Source organism: Micromys minutus, assembly GCF_963924665.1.
Source record: "Micromys minutus genome assembly, chromosome: 27".
Lineage (NCBI taxonomy): Eukaryota > Metazoa > Chordata > Mammalia > Rodentia > Muridae > Micromys > Micromys minutus.
Genome location: NC_137962.1, coordinates 18,178,715 through 18,196,001, shown reverse-complemented (window position 1 = coordinate 18,196,001; position 17,287 = coordinate 18,178,715). Strand labels below are relative to the sequence as shown.

The 17,287-nt window shown below is 45.3% G+C and overlaps 2 protein-coding genes across 5 annotated transcripts; one reads left to right on the top strand and one right to left on the bottom strand.

Annotated features, from left to right (window-relative positions):
• The first annotated feature begins 276 nt into the window (after positions 1-276).
• HNRNPA1 (heterogeneous nuclear ribonucleoprotein A1) lies at positions 277-6,214 on the top strand. 4 transcript variants are annotated; one of them, XR_013975596.1, is made up of 12 exons: positions 277-377; positions 929-1,045; positions 1,257-1,403; positions 1,528-1,738; positions 1,828-1,920; positions 1,998-2,090; positions 2,236-2,310; positions 2,513-2,671; positions 3,194-3,349; positions 3,533-3,598; positions 5,905-5,981; positions 6,067-6,214. XR_013975596.1 is itself a non-coding variant. In XM_080939900.1 (11 exons), the coding sequence occupies exons 1-10, from the start codon at positions 363-365 to the stop codon at positions 3,586-3,588; spliced, it is 1,122 nt and encodes a 373-aa protein (XP_080796026.1). In that variant the 5' UTR covers positions 277-362; the 3' UTR covers positions 3,589-3,598; positions 3,823-4,535. The 4 variants fall into 4 exon arrangements, 3 of the variants coding, with proteins under 3 accessions (XP_080796026.1, XP_080796025.1, XP_080796027.1); XM_080939900.1 differs by lacking the exons at positions 5,905-5,981; positions 6,067-6,214 and adding an exon at positions 3,823-4,535; XM_080939899.1 differs by lacking the exons at positions 5,905-5,981; positions 6,067-6,214 and having other exon boundaries at positions 3,533-4,535.
• A 2,285-nt stretch (positions 6,215-8,499) lies between these two features.
• On the bottom strand, positions 8,500-10,779 carry NFE2 (nuclear factor, erythroid 2; the record flags this gene model as incomplete). The annotated part of the gene is made up of 2 exons (XM_080939243.1): positions 8,500-9,507; positions 10,666-10,779. The coding sequence occupies 2 exons, from the start codon at positions 10,777-10,779 to the stop codon at positions 8,500-8,502; spliced, it is 1,122 nt and encodes a 373-aa protein (XP_080795369.1).
• Between the last annotated feature and the right edge of the window lie 6,508 nt (positions 10,780-17,287).

Sequence of the window (17,287 nt, the reverse complement as noted above, 5' to 3'; positions counted from 1 at the left end):
TATAAAAGGTATTTAAAGACCTGAGTACATTCAAATATAAATGGCTGGTTAGCTAACCAATCATTGGTTAAGGATAAGATCCCTTGGGGCATCAATGACTCAAAGGGGCGGAGACTGAGTAGAACTCCCAAACCGATGCCGTTTCTTAGTTGGGCGTTTTCACAGGCCAATGGTGGGAGGGAACAATTTCAAATCTCCAATAAGACTGAAGCAAGGGCGGAGTCTACCAATGCCGAAAGCGAGGAGGCGGGATAAAAAGGCGAGCAGAAGGTTGGCTGCGGGATACGTTCCTTATCTTACTCCTTTCTGCTCTCTCACGCTGCCGAGGAAGCATCGCAGAAGACTTTCATCTCCCTGCCGTCATGTCTAAGTCAGAGGTAAGTTAGGCACGCCCTGCAGTTTTGCTTTCTTTTACAGTTACTAAATATGGCGGGATGTGATCTGTTTTGTTGCTGGCACCCTTGCTTTCGGTGTTTGATCGGTTACTGCTAAGGCCTACTTTAAAAAATGCAGGTCGCCATTTTGTACCCATAGTCACCATGAGGCTGCGATCCGACAGCCATTAATTTACACGCACTGTTCCTGTGGCAGAATTCATATACTTACTGTCGGGAGTTTGTGGATTTTTTTTCTTTTTTTTTTTTCCGTTTGGTTTAATGATCTCTTGTTAAAGATACTAAGCCTTAATGGCGATGGATCAGACCAACCTGTGTCTTTTGTTGCGCGTGCGTATGAAGTAAGTAAAGGCGCATGCGCTGCGTGCAACCCGAGTCCCCAACCGCACCTCCTAGCCCTTGGAGGAAGGAGCACGTGGTCTTGTGCAGTAATAAAGAACAATAAAAAAGTGTGGTATGTGTTGATGAGTAGTGTTGATTCGTTCACCCAAATTTCAGCCCCTCCACTAAACCCCGAATTTACTCCACTTTAGTCTCCCAAGGAGCCGGAACAGCTGCGGAAGCTCTTCATAGGAGGGCTGAGCTTCGAAACAACCGACGAGAGTCTGAGGAGCCATTTTGAGCAATGGGGAACACTCACCGATTGCGTGGTAAGGTTAAAAGAAAGAAGAGCTGGCTTATTTCTTCTGATTTAATTTTGCTTATTAATGGGATAGTAAAAATCATTCTTATGGGGATTTGTTAATAAGATCTCTAAAGGTTCTTTTTTTTTCCCCAACTCTGAAGTTTTGCATGCTCAGGCTGAATTGGATTTTGGTTCTGAGGTGAGGCCTTTGTGTTGATAGAATTAACTCTGAACAGGTAATGAGAGATCCAAACACCAAGAGATCCAGGGGCTTTGGGTTTGTCACATACGCCACTGTGGAGGAAGTGGATGCTGCCATGAACGCAAGACCACACAAGGTGGATGGAAGAGTTGTGGAACCTAAGAGAGCTGTGTCAAGAGAAGTGAGTAGTTTTTCTTAATAGGTGGTTCTTTTTAACCTGAGACTATAATCCAGGCAGACCTCAACTGGGAGATTAAAGGCGTGGGCCACCACAGGTGCCAATGAAAGTCATTTTTTCCTTTTAGGATTCTCAGAGACCAGGTGCCCACTTAACTGTGAAAAAGATCTTTGTTGGTGGTATTAAAGAAGACACTGAAGAACATCACCTACGAGACTATTTTGAGCAGTATGGGAAAATTGAAGTGATTGAAATTATGACTGACAGAGGCAGTGGAAAAAAGAGGGGCTTTGCTTTTGTCACCTTTGATGACCATGATTCTGTAGATAAGATTGTTAGTAAGTATCAGAGAGCTATATTTTCCTTAATGATTCTGGAGTTCACGTGATTTTTTAAAGTCCTGATTTTAATTTTTTTTTTCTCTTAGTTCAGAAATACCATACTGTGAATGGCCACAACTGTGAAGTAAGAAAGGCTCTGTCAAAGCAAGAGATGGCTAGTGCTTCATCCAGCCAGAGAGGTGATTTTATTTCTTGACTGTGGGGAGCAGTGTGAGTTATTACAGGTTAGCCTAATACCAAAATCTCTTTTTTTAAGGTCGAAGTGGTTCTGGAAACTTTGGTGGCGGTCGTGGAGGTGGTTTTGGTGGAAATGACAATTTTGGTCGAGGAGGGAACTTCAGTGGGCGTGGTATGTTTTTGATTACTTATTTTTTTAAACTATTGACTAGCATTTATGGGCTTTACCCAAGCAAGCTTTTTAATACATAGAAATTTGCTTTTGATAAGTATTCCTTCATTTATTAAGCCTGGTTTAAAGCTTTGGTTTCTTCCAGGTGGCTTTGGTGGCAGCCGTGGTGGTGGTGGATATGGTGGCAGTGGGGATGGCTATAATGGATTTGGCAATGACGGTAAGTTTTTTAGGTCTGTAGGTAATGGTTTCTGGCAGCCTGTACCTTTAGAATAGGCTAGTAGAGACTAAACCTAGTGCATGACAAAATTCAATCAGTGCCATAAAATGTGCATGCTGTGAGCAGCCTTTAGCTATTACACTTGCATAGATTTTTCTTGTTAAATACTTTTGTCTTATTGAGAAGGCTTGTATTCTTGTAGGTGGTTATGGAGGAGGCGGCCCTGGTTACTCTGGAGGAAGCAGAGGCTATGGAAGTGGTGGACAGGGTTATGGAAACCAGGGCAGTGGCTATGGCGGGAGTGGCAGCTATGACAGCTATAACAACGGAGGAGGCGGAGGCGGCTTTGGCGGTGGTAGTGGTAGGTATCCAGTGATGCAGGTACTTGGTGTGGAGCTAGATTAGACTTTTAGAAGTTTATGCCCGTTGGACTTTGAAGCTCTTAAAGCATTGTGGGTACATTGCATGGCGCATTACAGTAGGCTTGCTGTGCTACCTCCTCCTGGCTTTAAGCTGGGGCCGCCTCCCCCAAAAATAAGTAGGTGGTTAGTGGTATCTTTAACATGAGGTAGTTAGATTAACACTAGAGCTGAGTGTCTAAATTCCATTGGGACTTCAGGCATTTTGTTAACATCTAAGAAATGTCTGTCTTGACCTAAAATTGAAGACAACCGTTAATTCTAACTTGCCATTGAGAAAAACTTAGTTGAGCCAGTAGTTGGGCTGATTTTCTTTAAATATTGGGTTGACTGAATGCCTCACTCAAAACATGAAATGAGCTGACAGAAGGTGTGTGTGCGTGCGCATAATCTTTGATTCAGGACTCTAAACACAGTTGGCTTGTCAGTCCTCAAGTAGTCAATAAGGGCTTTTCTATTTCTAGGAAGCAATTTTGGAGGTGGTGGAAGCTACAATGATTTTGGCAATTACAACAACCAGTCTTCAAATTTTGGACCAATGAAGGGAGGAAATTTTGGAGGCAGGAGCTCTGGCCCTTATGGTGGTGGAGGCCAATACTTTGCTAAACCACGAAACCAAGGTATGGTATCTATGATGTGATGAAAGACTAGTTAAATCTCCCTTCAAAGGACATCAAGAGGGTCATATAATCCTTATTAGGTCATCTTAATTAAGGCCAGGGGCATTTTTAAACAGATGATTAACAATTACTGCAAAATCATTGGCACCAAGTATTAAAGCAAAGCATTGTTTAATACTCCAGGTGGCTATGGTGGTTCCAGCAGCAGCAGTAGTTATGGCAGTGGCAGGAGGTTCTAATCACAGCCAGGTAAGTGACTCCTTTGTAATTCACTAAATTTTATAATTGAACCCAATAACCCAAATGTAGCTGAGCAGTGCAACATAGTTAACATTATAATTGCAGTAAAATGGTGGATATTAAGTTAATATGCAGTTCAGCAAAATTTGTGGGAAACAACTTGCTCTATTGGATTGTAGCCTTGAGTCTTAATGTGTTTTAGATTAACAACTTTATTCCATATTGTTCAACAGGAAACAAAGCTTAGCAGGAGAGGAGAGCCAGAGAAGTGACAGGGAAGCTACAGGTTACAACAGATTTGTGAACTCAGCCAAGCACAGTGGTGGCAGGGCCTAGCTGCTACAAAGAAGACATGTTTTAGACAATACTCATGTGTGTGGGCAAAAACTCCAGGACTGTATTTGTGACTAATTGTATAACAGGTTATTTTAGTTTCTGTTCTGTGGAAAGTGTAAAGCATTCCAACAAAAGGTTTTACTGTAGACCTTTTTTTACCCATGCTGTTGATTGCTAAATGTAATAGTCTGATCATGACGCTGAATAAATGTGTCTTTTTTTTTTTTTTTTTTTTTTTTAATGTGCTGTGTAAAGTTAGTCTACTCTGAAGCCATCTTGGTAAACTTCCCTAACAGTGTGAAGTTAGAATTCCTTCAGGGTAGTGCCAAGTTCCATTTGGAATTTATTTATGGTTGCTTGGGTGGAGAAGCCATTGTCTTCAAAAGCCTTGGTGTTGTTAAACTGCCAGTTACTGTTGTAACTTAATGAGTTTCACCATTGAAAGGGTCATCCAAGCAAGGTCACAATTTGGTTATAAAATGGTTGTTGGCACACCCTATGCAATATCAAAAATGAATAACGGTATCAGATAAAAAACAGATGGGAATGAAGCTTGTGTATCTCCATTATCATGTGTACTCAATAAACGATTTAATTCTCTTGAATGGAATGACAACTGTATGGATTTGGGACTGGCAGAGATTTGGACTTTCCCTACCCAATACCCCTGGTAAATGTTGATTGTGTTACTGCAGTGCAAGTTCAAAGCTCTGCCAGCATAGAACCCAACTGCTGGTTAATGCCACCTATAAATCCAGAGATTAGCAGTGTTGGGGCATCTTTAGTAAGAACTCTAATTGCCCTAATCCACAGGCTGTAGTGAAGGAAAACTGCAGTTTAACTGGGTTGTGGGTGGGTGTGTCTCAAGGTTTTTTTATAGGTGATTCTGGTTCATTGAAATTTTAAATTTACAAATATAGTTAACAATGTAATTTTGTATAAACGGCAGCTTTCCTTCACACTACTGTCCTCAAGTGTTAATTGTATAGAGAATGAGTTTGAAAAGTTACTTCCAATAATTGTTACTTGTGCATAGGCTCTTATGAGTTTCCCATTTGGTTCCCCTTTTTAAGTGCCATTGTACTGGGTAGCATAGATGACTGTTTACCACAGGACTATGTATTCCATCTCTTGGGTGTATATATATATATATATATTGGTTGGAAGTTTTGGGGAATGGGGGAGTGGGGAGGTGGGGGAGAGGGGGTGGGGGAAAGCATGGATGGTAGTTCCATGATACTGGCTGAGTTTGCAATAGCAGGTGGAATCTTAACTATTGAGGGAGTTTGCAGATACCTCAGGAATCGGGACAATGCCTTTAAAGATCCAGGAGATGTTCAGCTACTAGGAACTGCTAGCAAGCATAGCGCGAATGGCTTCCAGCTCAGAGTCTCTACAGCTGAGAGTAGACACTTGTGGTATGTGGAGTACAGATAAGCCAGGGGCAGGCCACGGCACCTCCATGAAAGCTAGGAGGGAGTGAAGTTTGAGTGACCATCGCAAGGAAGGAGGCAGACAAGAGTAAGGCACACCTGACTCTTAGGACTAGCAGGCAGAGCCAGAAGGAAAGGTTTATTGCTATGCTGCTAGGTAAGAACAGATTTTACTTACATCCATATAGTTTGTAAAGTCCTATTTTCTGTTGGATTTCTCTTAATTATATTGAGCCAAAACTAGTCCAGTTAAAGCTGCACTTGGTTTTTCTGGAGATGAATTGTTTTTATCTATCTAATTAGTACCCTGTTAATCCTACTTGAAGGAAGTGGATATATTTCTATTGTGACAATGTTTTGGCCCTTTAATTTTATTTAACCTTCCTTTGACCCATTTTCTTAAAGCAGTGGCTCAAAGTAATACTAGATAACATTTCCCCGATGGTGGGAGGATGGGTGGATTGTTAATGGGAGGGGGTGGGACTAGTTTAATGATGGGAATTGACCTCACAAAAGGCTAGTTCTAAATGTTGTTTGCTTTTCTAGGAAGGAATCTGCTATGAGGCTTAACTGCTGTCATAAAATTTGTTTTAAAATATTCTGCAGAAGTTGTTGGCTAAAAGGTGAGTTTTTGTGTTAAACTATATATACAAGCCAGAAGTCTAAATGAGTCTGTGAAGCCATATAACTTTTTTTCCTTCTTTACAGGAACAGCCTTGAGAACAGCCTTTATCCTGGGCCACTGTACTTCATTCTCACTGCCATGCAGTTGGTTTTGGCTGTACTGCTAAAGATCATTCAATTTTGTGAATGGCTTACTTTGTTTTTTTATAAAATAAACTTTTTAATTAACTTCTGTTTCTTGTCTTTGTGGCATTTATAGAAGCATTGAGTTGCTTTCACTCTTTAACCCAGATTGGAATCCACACTAAAATCTACAAACATAGCCTGGTCATGTTGACAAATGCCTCCAGTCCCAGCACTCTGAAACCCAAGCATCTAGTTAGTACCAGGAATCAATCCTCCTGCCTGTAGCATGAGCACTGGGCTTACACCATAGCTGATATTTCAAAGTGAAAGGGAAGATGAGGTAGGTTTATAGACAATGATGCTATTCATTTAAAATGCTTACTCCAAGAAATATAGACGACAGCACTAAACTGGGCACAACCAACCTCACCATCCTTGTCTCAGTACCCTTTGTTGAGGACCAGAAGACTTCAGGGACCCCTGGGTGGCAAGAATGGTTCCTGCCTAGGGCTTCCCACCTTCCTGTAAAAGGAGGGGGATGTGGCAGGGCACAGGCTCTCTACCCGTAAGACTGCGGGGCTCTTCTAGCCAGGGGACCTGACAACTTTAGGCTTGCTCCCTGGAAGATGATCTTAGTTTAGCTCAGGGCTACTGTGTCCTCAAGGCTCTTGACCATACAACTAAAACTCAGGACAGAAGCAGTCCCTGAACAGCAATCTCCAGACAGATTACAGGGAGGGTTAGGGTTAGTCTCCAGTCTCAGGTGGAAGTTAAAGGTGGTATCTGGGGTGACCTGGACAAAGCAAGTTAATTTTGCAGAAAATTGGCTCTGGACTGTAGCTGGACAGACAGACCCTTTCCAGCAGGTCATGGCACCTTGGACAGATACCTTGCAAAGCCAGAAGCTACTGAAGTGCTGGCTTAGAGAAAAGCAGACTCATCATTGGCATTTTAAGAGACCAGTGTCAAGGAAGCAAAACCATAAATCTCAAGACCAGAATGACTTTCCCATTCACTCCACTTCAACACCCCCACCCCCTACCCCTAGCACCACTGAAGTAATCCTAGTTAAAGCAGTCAAACCAGCCCAGACCCTCTGGAAACCAAGGCCCCAGCCTGAGCTGTAGCCAAATTCAAGCCCAGAGAAGAGAATCCAGGAAAGACAATTTGAACTCAGCCACAAAGTGAATGCCGAGATGGGCTTGGCAGAGGGTGCTTGTGGAGACATGGTGAAAAGTCTCAGCATCTGCACTGATGGGGGGGGGGTTCATCAGGAATCCCATCTATTTGCATTTTCTAATATTTGACATGGAAGACTGAAGATCAAGGTCATTTTCTACTCCACAAGTAGATGGCCAGCTTGAGTTAGTGTGGGACCCTACTTAAGTATTCCAGCACTCATCTAACTTCAAGGAAACACCTCTCTGATCTCCAGGAGCCTGCATGAATATAGTATAGTCACAAAATATAAAGAGGAAGGCTAGATTGTGCTAGCACATACCGTATCTTTAATTCCAACACTGGAGACAGACAAATAGATCTTTATGAGTTGGAGACTACCTTGGTCCACCCTGTCTATCTAGAAGTGTAGAAATAACATCTTCCCAACATTGGATTGCATAGCTATTGTCTTAACCAGGAAGGGCTGGTTTGGAGCCTCTTCAGTTGCCTAGTTTTCTTGAGGCTCTAGGTGCAGTGCATACCTAAATGTGGAGCATGACTAAGGCAAGGCTGTGAAATGCTTTTAATTTTAGTGCCTCTTCAATCTCATTCCAATCAATAGTCACTTGAGCTTCAAAAGGTCTAACCTCTCAGACCCAGAGTGAGAAGCAGGAGAAAACTAAAAAGGGTTTGTGTGTGAGTATATCAAGTGTTTGTGTGTGTATATGCTCCAGAGACCTTCCATAGAGGATACAGCCAACTTTGACAGCTCTTGGCATTAATGAATTGAGAGGGCCACCCAGGATGGGAGTTCCTCAAAGCACCCAGGCTCTTGACTCTAAGCCGCTATGAAGGCAGGTGGGTTGTATTGCTCATGCCCAAATTTTATATGTGCTTTAAATAAGTTCAGGACTTCCTTTTCTCCAGTAAACAGTGATTTCTGAGGCCGTTTGGCTTCATGACCCTCAAAGAAGACACAATGGAAAGCTATTTCCACACATCTCTTTATGGATCAAAGCTTGGACTGGAGGTGGAGACCTGAGAAGCCAACACTCAACCTGGCCTCCAGGCAAATCTCACCAAATACACCTTCAAACTTAGGGATGCTAAGGTTGCATCTGCCCTCTTTTGGTCTGGAGAACTCAGAGCCTTGTTCTGGAATTGGGAAGTACCTTTATCAGAAGGGAATAGGGCGTTCCTAGCACCAGTATCCACCCCCTCTAGGCCAGCTCAATCTGTGGCTTCCGTTTTGGTCCCACGGGGTACCAGAAAGATGGCCCCATCAGCAGCCTGTTGCAGTACATATTCCTCTGGTGAGTAACTGTTGCCAGATTCATCCCGAAGATGCTGGAAGATATCATGGTACAGCTCTGCCAGCTGCTGGCGCATGACCTCCAGAGTGCGGTCGGCCTCCCCTCGGGCTCTAAGGAGCCGCTCCCTTTCACTGCCCAGCCGCTCCAGCTCCCGCTCCAACTGCACAATGGTTTCCAGTTTTCTCTTGCGACAGTTCTGGGCTGCCACCTTGTTCTTGCCCCGTCGACGGATGTCCCGAACTAGAGCCAGCTGGCTCTCCGTTAGCGGATACTGTGCCAACAACTCATTAAAGTCATCTACTGGCAAGTTAACTATCTTGTCCGTAGGGAAAGGAATCTTCATGGCCAGGGCCCGCCGCTCATCCCGACTCCCCGCCTCCCCACGGACAGCAGGCTTAGCTCGTACTGGACCGGAAGATGACTCTAAGGCCAAGGGTGTTTCAGTGGGCGAAAGAGTATAGTTGGGGTGGGCCAAAGAGTTGGGCATAAGTGGGTAAGGGTACTCCACTGAGTACATGTCCACATACTCGCTCCTCCGTCTGCCAGCCTCTGCACCCTCTAGCTCAAGAGATTCTGCATCACTGTAGTTGAGAGATAATCCCGAGTCAGATTCTGGGTCTTCTTGGGGTTTGGGTTGCCCCACTGGCAGCCCAATGTCCAGAAGAGCTAAGGAGTCTGGAAGGGGCTCGTTGAGCATGCCTGGAAGGGTAACTGGCTTTGACACTGGTATAGCTATGTTGCCATAGGAGTATGGAAGGTCTGGGATATGGGGAGTGGATCCTGGGAGCTCATACATTGGTGGAGGAAGGGAGAAGCCTGCATCTGGATGAATTGAACAAGGACAGTATGTTGAAGGTGTTAGTGGCCCAGGGTATGGGGTGGGTGCTTGGGGCTCAAAAGATGGCTCACTTGGAACATTTAGACCCTGCAAAGAAAAACAAAAGAGAGAGAGAGAGAGAGAGAGAGAGAGGTTTAGAAGATAGATTATGCTGGTAAACACCTTTAATCCCAGCATTCAAGAGACAAAGCCAATCTGAGTTCTAGGCTAGTCTGCACTATAAAGGAAGTTCCAGGACTGCATAGAGAAACTCTGGGAAAAAGAAAGAAGCTGGGCATGGTGGCACACACCTTTAATCTCAGCACTAGGGCACAGAGGCAACCAGATCTCTGAATTCAAAGACACTCTGGAAAGACAGCCAGGACTACTCAAAGAAATTCTGTATCAAAAGGGAGGAGAAGAAGGAGGGAGGGAGAAAAGGAGGGAGGGAGAGAGGAAAAGAGGAAGAGAGGGAGAGGCAATGAAGAGGAAAAGGCTGTTTAACAGAAATAAAAGTCAGTGTTGAGACCTCAGAGAAGACAACCTCACATAGAACTGGTTACAGCATCTCCTTATCAGAAGTTCTTACTGGGCCAAATAGCTCCTGTTCCTTTACTCTCTTCAGGAAGACAAGGTCATTATTATCCAAGACAGACCCTCAGAACCCTTTTCTGCTGTGGTTATCTAGGGTCAAAGGGTCATGTTTAGGGCTTTGCCATTTCCTCGGTGCCCAGCAGAGGGAGCCAGTGTGTGGGAGGAGTGTCTAAGGGCAGATCCCGAGGACACCAGGCCTGAGGTAGAGGTAGGCACAGAGCCCAGGATGAGGGGTTAACCCTCTGTCCAGGCCCAGGTGCAGTGAGGAGGAGAACACATATTACAAACAAGGCCCCCAACTTACTTAGCGGAGCTATCCTGCTCAAGCCTAGCTGAGGACAAAGGCACCACTGTTAGACCAACAGACACCCCTTTGTCAAACATTCAGGAGGAGAGGACCCCAGCACAATCTATCTTCCCCTTTCTGAGGCCCTTTAAGGCTCTGCTACCTGGAGGAAAAGAGTTTGTTGCTAAGGATGAGGGGTGGTAATGAGGAAAGATGGGCAGAGTTGGAAGAGAGTCCAATCAGATGAGAAGATAAAAAGAGTAGAGCAGAGGGTGGTAGAGAGAGGTGTAAGCAGAGCAGCTGGACAGAAGCCTACAACCCCTGGGTGTTCCTCATACCCCCCTACTCTCTGCTTCTGGCCAGGCAAGAGCCCACCCCATACTCACCTGCAGCTCCGTAATGGACATGATCTCTTGCCAAGTCAGTTCCATCTCTCCAACTTCCCCAGTAGGCAGCTGTAATAACCTGTTCCTGTTCTGCTGAGGAGGACACAGGGGCATCCTACTGTACCAGCTGATGGCCCCAGGTCCCCCCCCCCCAAGCACAAAGAGTTCCTGCAACCTGTGTTGAAGGAAGAAAGGTATTAGAGCTGCTTCTACCAGGTCAAAAGTTTGTCCTGTCCCGTGCAGAATTCCCAAAAGAAAGGAGCGTTGTCAGTAGTATACGGGTGCCATCAACCACCCCATGAACTCCAATGTTCTGTTCTTTAGTGGAGTACTTTCTACCTCACATGCTCTGGCCATAGTCCTCTGTGGGCACACAGTAAGCATCTTTACTTTTTCTCAGCAAGATGTCTTCTCTTCCTTCCTTAAAAAAAAAAATGGCATTTCTGTCCAAAGACAAAATTCAGTCTTCTGGAGTCTGGGAATTGAAGTTTCATTTTCCATTCTGGGAGAAAACATCAGGAGTCATCCTGGAATTATTCTTGGTTCCTCAGTTTAGGGTCTAAGCCTATGTTGCTGTTTTTTGAAACAAGGTCCCACTATGTATCCCTGGATGTCCTGGACCTTGCTATGTAGACCAGGCTCACGGAGATCTGCCCACCTCTGCCTCCCAAGTGCTGGAATTAAAGGCACGTGCCACCACACCTAGTATTTCAGCCCTTTCTTCCCAAGATGTAAGTGCTTGGGGATCCTCAAGGAGTGTGTTATAGGAAGTGTTAGGCAGACAGCCCCTCCCCTTCCCTGAGATAGGGGCCAAGCCTGCTGGTGATAGCAGCCCTTCCCTCTCCTCCCATCCTTACTTTAGGCTCCCCTGCCTGGGCCAGATAAGGGGTTTATCAGCCGCAGGCAGTGGAGGCAGAGGAGGAATGGGCTCCAGGAGACACTGGACCTCTACCCTGTATTCCAACCAGGTCATTTGGTCATGTCCTACCCCATATAACCATGGCTCCTTTCTCTTCTAAGGTCAACCCACAACAAAGATTTAGTAAGCACTGGTCAAGACTTGTGCTGGCATTCTAAAAGCATAACTTATCAGGCTGGGCTTCACAAAGACCCTGTAAGGGAGAAGGAGGCAGACACTGAAGCTCAGGCTGATAGATGGCAGGTTGGAATTTGATCATATCCCTTGCTGTTTTCTAGGCTTCTTTGGTTCCCAAGGTGCTCACTGTCCACAACCCACACCACTATAGGGAATCTACCTCAGCAAGTTCCCATAGTGTCTCAGGCCCTTTTCTCTTCTAGACAATATCTCTTTGGGCTCTCAAGTGCTACCATTCTTCCGTTACTCTTTTTAATCTGGGTTCTAGCTTTCATCTCTGCTGCAAAGTAGCAGTGAGGTGTCTTAACCCAAGACACCCCACTGCTCCTGGTTAGTTTTCCCAGTGGTAAACCAGGAGGTTAGACAACCCAGCTTGAACTGGGGGAAACCCTTACTGCTTGGACAATTGCAAACTCTTACCCTGGTTTTCATCATCTCCTTTTGGTCCACCTCTCTCCTCATCCTGCCTCCATATTCCCTGATACCCATCTCTATCTGAATCTGTTTCCTTTGTGTCCAAATTGATTCCAAGTAGACTTGACAAGGTTTTCCTGCTCTCTCAGAGCCAGACACAGCATGTACATTCACATCCACACTACATACCATATAAATAAGGTATATACCAAATAAATACCTTACAGAAGACCAGAGGATTGAGCTGGATAACCTCAATTTGTATGACTTTATATCACCTGCTATTCATTATGGAGTCCCCTCTTGGACCTACCACAAAATGTATAGCCACTACCAAGTGTCCTTTAAACGACTGATCTGCCTAAGGCCCTGTCTGCACCCTCTTGCTATATGATGCCATCCCCAGAAATGGGAGTTGGTATAGGCACAGGCTTTTGACCAATGGGTAAATGGGTGGGGTGTTTATGTCTGTCCAGGATGCCATTTCAACACAGGAACTCCACCCTCCCCACCCAGGTTCTGGCGGAAATTGCCCAAAGGCATAGTGAACGAAGAAGGAGATTGGGGTTAGTCAGAGACTATACTGGTGCCTCATAGTTCTTCACCCACTCAACCTCTCTGTCTCACCTGTCTTCCTGGATCTGAATCTGAGGTACTATACAAAAGATCTTGCCCTAGAAGGCAAAGTTCTCCAGCCTTCAAGATGCATGACCTTGGACAAATTGCATTTATAGTCTCCAGCCAAGTGGAGAAAAGACTAGAAAAGCTCACTATTGTGAGAGAGAACAAGCTGCCTCTAGTTAGAGAGCCGCATTCACCTGGGGTGTATGGAAAACATTCCTGAAGGCCTTAGGCCTACTGAACTGAATTTGTGTGCAGGCACCTAAGAACAACAATGCCCTAGACATAGAGGTGAGGCCAATCTTGCCTCAAGAAACATACATCTAGATGAATTTTCAGGAAAGAACACAAGAAAGAGGACTAGCAAATGGTCTATAATCTTCATTTAGCTATAAACCCAGGCAAAGCTAGACTCCAGGTGGTACCTAGTTATCAGCCCTTTCCTATGAAGATCTTCTTCCTGGGATTTAAAATAAAACGAAAGTGTAGAAGAGGCAGGAAGAGGCTAGAGCCTAGGCAGAGGTTCATAAAGGAAACCACCAGACCATTGGCTTACAACAGGCACAGGCACTTTGGGTCTTGGGAGCCTGCCTTTCAGAGGATCTGCAAGCTTACAGTCAGTAGGACAGACTAGAAGCCAGACAAATAGAGTACCAGAGATGGCAGTAAAAAGAGACAGGGGATGTTAGCTAGGTTTCCAGGGGGGTGCTCTTTAACAAAAGCTGCTCTGATTTTACACATTCCCCTTCAGGTCATACAACTACTGAATCTACTGGGCTGGTTATTCTCTTTAGTCCTCCACACTGTAGATCTGGTAGAAACCTCCAATTCTTCCTTTTCACCCTAGTGGTCCTACCCACTTTCCTCTCTCTTCCTCCCTCTCCTCCTCCTTCCCTCCTTCCAGACCAACCTAGGGCCTCGAATATGCCATGCCAACACTCTACAACCAAGCTACATTCTTCAAATCTTCCAAAGATCTTCTTGGAGAGGTAGGGAAAAAAAACAGCCTAGTTTCCACTGCTAGCCCAAGACTTTGAACTTCTTTGACAGGGAGCTTGCCTCGGGGTACTGTATTAAGGTTACCCTACCTCTTTCGGTGTCAACACAGACAAAGAAAAAATTGGGGAGATATGAGTAAATCTTGGTGTGTAAATTAGCAGGTAAGCAACCTAGCTACAAAAATTGGGAAGAATTTCTCAAAAGGGAGAGACACACAGAGGCGAAATAGAGAAGCCAATAGAACGGAGAAGGAAGATTTGAGCCATGAAGGCTTAGTCCCCGGGGAGCACAGATGACTCAACAAGATGCTTGGGAACAAGGAAAAGGGAGCAAGTTTCTGCTCTCCTGTGACTTTATCCCTGGAACCCTGGCTCATTGGAAGCAATAAGTAGAGGCTACAGATCTGGTAGTTCATAGATCTGGTGGTTGTCTTTCTCTTCCATAACATCTCAACCTCCTGCGACTAGCAGCCAAGAATTTCTGTAGAAGCATCTGCACTGAGATTGAATGCCCTCCTCTTTGCAGGTTCAGCTTAGGACTGTAGAGGAGAGGCAGCCTGGAAGAACTCAGCCAACTACCCCACCTTGTTATAGCTAGGCTTTTTAGAAGTCCAGAATCCAATATCTATGGTCCCTTTGCTTCCCCCAAATTTCAGATGGTTGGGGCTACAGAATACCATGGGGAAGGGTACATATTACTGGAGACTATTAGCTCCCCCAGCCAGCAGGCCAACTGAAGGGTTCCTCCTGGTCACTCTTCTGCTCCTCCTAGGTGGTTTTTAGTAAAGCACTGTGTGGTCCCCATCTACAACCTCCTTCCCACCCCAAAGATCCTAGAACAGCCAGGAAGTCATCTAAAAGTGTCTCCAAAGTATCTCCTACACCAGGGACAGTCTATGAAGATGTCTTAGAAACATCCAGACAGAAGTTAAGTATTCCTCCCAGTACCTCCTCCACCTGCCCAGCCTGACCTCCCCAAGAGCCCACTAAAGTCTCCCTCAGGACTCGCCTTTCTGGCACCTGTGGCAGATTCCAAGCCCGGCGAGGCGAGGAGAGAGATGAGGCTGCAGGTAGTGTCCCTGAGAGGCTGGGTCAGAGCTGACACCTCCTGGGCGCTGAGCGCTGCCTCTGAGCACTATTGAGGGCCGAGCCCCGCCCCCGGGCCATGGCTGGGCGCGGAGCACCGGTTGGCCCCGGTAGAAGCGGGCGCACTAGAGGTCTCTCCGAAGCCCTCGGTCGGAGCTAGCAGTGCTTCCTCCAACTCTTCCCTTTCCCTGTGGCCCTTCTCTCCTCCTGCCCCTTCTGGCCAAGAGAGGAAACTTGAGCCCGGTGTGGTTTCTGCCTTCACCCCGCCCCCGCCTCTCTATGGCGGCGGGGGCACCCGGGGCTCACAGGCTCCCGACCCTCTCCAGCTGGTCCAGGACAGTGCATTCCCTGTTCGAGTTGACTTCACAGCCTATGGTCCACTCACAAATGACCCTTAAGCTTAAACACGATCGACAGCCTCCTCTTTCTTTGAGGTGCTGTCTCTTAAAGTCAGACAGGGAAACTGAGTCATTGTAAGGCAAAAGGCAACAGGCAATAAAGGACCAGGTATTTGAGTCTAATTTGCTTAGGGCAACAGCCTTCATTTCTAGAAAGTCTGGGCTCTAAGGGAGCTATTTTGGGGATGAGAGGCTGCTCGCTGCTTAGAGGTATCCTTTTACTTGTTACCTCCCCCCACCCCCAACCTCTGCCTCAGATGCTATAAGACAAAGGATTCTTTTTTGGCCATTTATTTATTTATTGCCAGTGTGTATGGGGTGTGAGGGTCCTTAGGTGGGAGGCTGTCCTATTGGTTAATAATTAGTCTCCCTAAAAGGGATCTTTCTTCCTTGCAGGCCAGCATACATATGTGCATCAGATTCATCTCCAGGTACACAATACCTCTGTATCAGGCTACTGTGCCCTCCCAGAAGCCTTTCATCCTTTTGCTTTGCTGTGCTGGAGTTATAGGAGTACCCCCTGTGTCTGCTTCAGTAACTTTCAGATCAAAGGAACATGTCTTTTTGGTCAATCTAACTTTGGTTCTGATTACTACAGCTTATGCTTTTTCCCTATTGTTTTGTTTTTCTCATGGATATTCAAGTAAAGTTGGAAACATTTTCAGACCAGAAGCAAGCTCGGTTTTTGGCAAAAAAAAAAAAAAAAAAAAAAAAAAAAAAGCCTAGAACCCCTGTACTACAGAGGTGGAGGAAAGATCAGTTCAAGGCTACATAGTGAGTTTGAGGTCAGCCTGAGGTGCATGGGACCCTGACTCTGAAAAAAAAAAAAGATAGGAAACAGATGAGTCCCACACCAAGGTAAAGGTGTCCTTCTGCCAGCCCTTTGGATAGGATTGTGCTTGCTGTTAGAATAGTGGGAGTATTCTGTCCTGAAGCATGAACAACAGCTGCTGGTAGCCCTTCAACTGTTCCATCACAAAAGCATCTTCTTTGACCACTCTTGTTCTCCCCACTATCCTCCACAACCTGGCAAGAAAGTCAAGCAAGTAATGACTATGTGTGTTGATACCACAAGGAACCTCCCATCAAACTAACATTGATGAGATTGCTTACACTCAGCTGGATGCAAGTCTGGCTTCCTATTCCAACCTGATCACACACACCTGTATGGTTTGTGTGGGACAGGAGGCAACCTGATGACTTTACTGCATGCTGGATGTAGGCTTGGGGCCTAGTGTGGGACTGAATCTAGGTCACATACATGCCATTGAATATTTATTTGGGTCCTCATAGGGAATAAGAAATAGTAACACTCACACATTCAGTTGGTTATATAATATCAGGTCACAGATAATCTGTGAACAGAGTGTGTGGCATTTCAGATACATCTGTATACAACATAGACCTCAGCCTTCATCATTTAGAAATATTTACTTTCTGCTCCAGAAACATAAATATGTCTAAGACAGCCCATATTTTCACACACAGATCTATAGTCAGTGGACACGACAACACACGCCTAAAAACCCAGTACTTAGGAGACTGAGGCAGGAAGAGAAAGGTTTGTTTTTTTTTTTTTTTTTTTTTTTTTAAGGCTACCCTGGGTTACATAGTAAATTTCAGGACAGCATATGATACATAATGAAACACTGTTTAAAAAAGAAAAAAGGCATTTGTGGAACAAAAACAAACAAAGTTCTGCCTGATCTACACAGTAAGTTCCAGGCCAGCCAGGGATACATGGGAAGACTCTGTCTCAGAAACAAAACAACACAAAAAGTCTATGTACAGCACTTGGTGAAATTCAAGCAAGGCTTTTCAGTGGATCTGGGCTGTGGGGAAAAAAAAAAAGAAAAAGTATTCTGGCAAAGGTGTGGGTACACTAAAAGCATAAAATACAGATGCTTCTAGAATGGGCTTGAGGTGACAAGTAAGTGATAAGCCTAAACACCCCAGGGGCTGGGGATGTCCTCTAGTGGCAAACATTCTTCTAGGTCCTGGGATCTGGG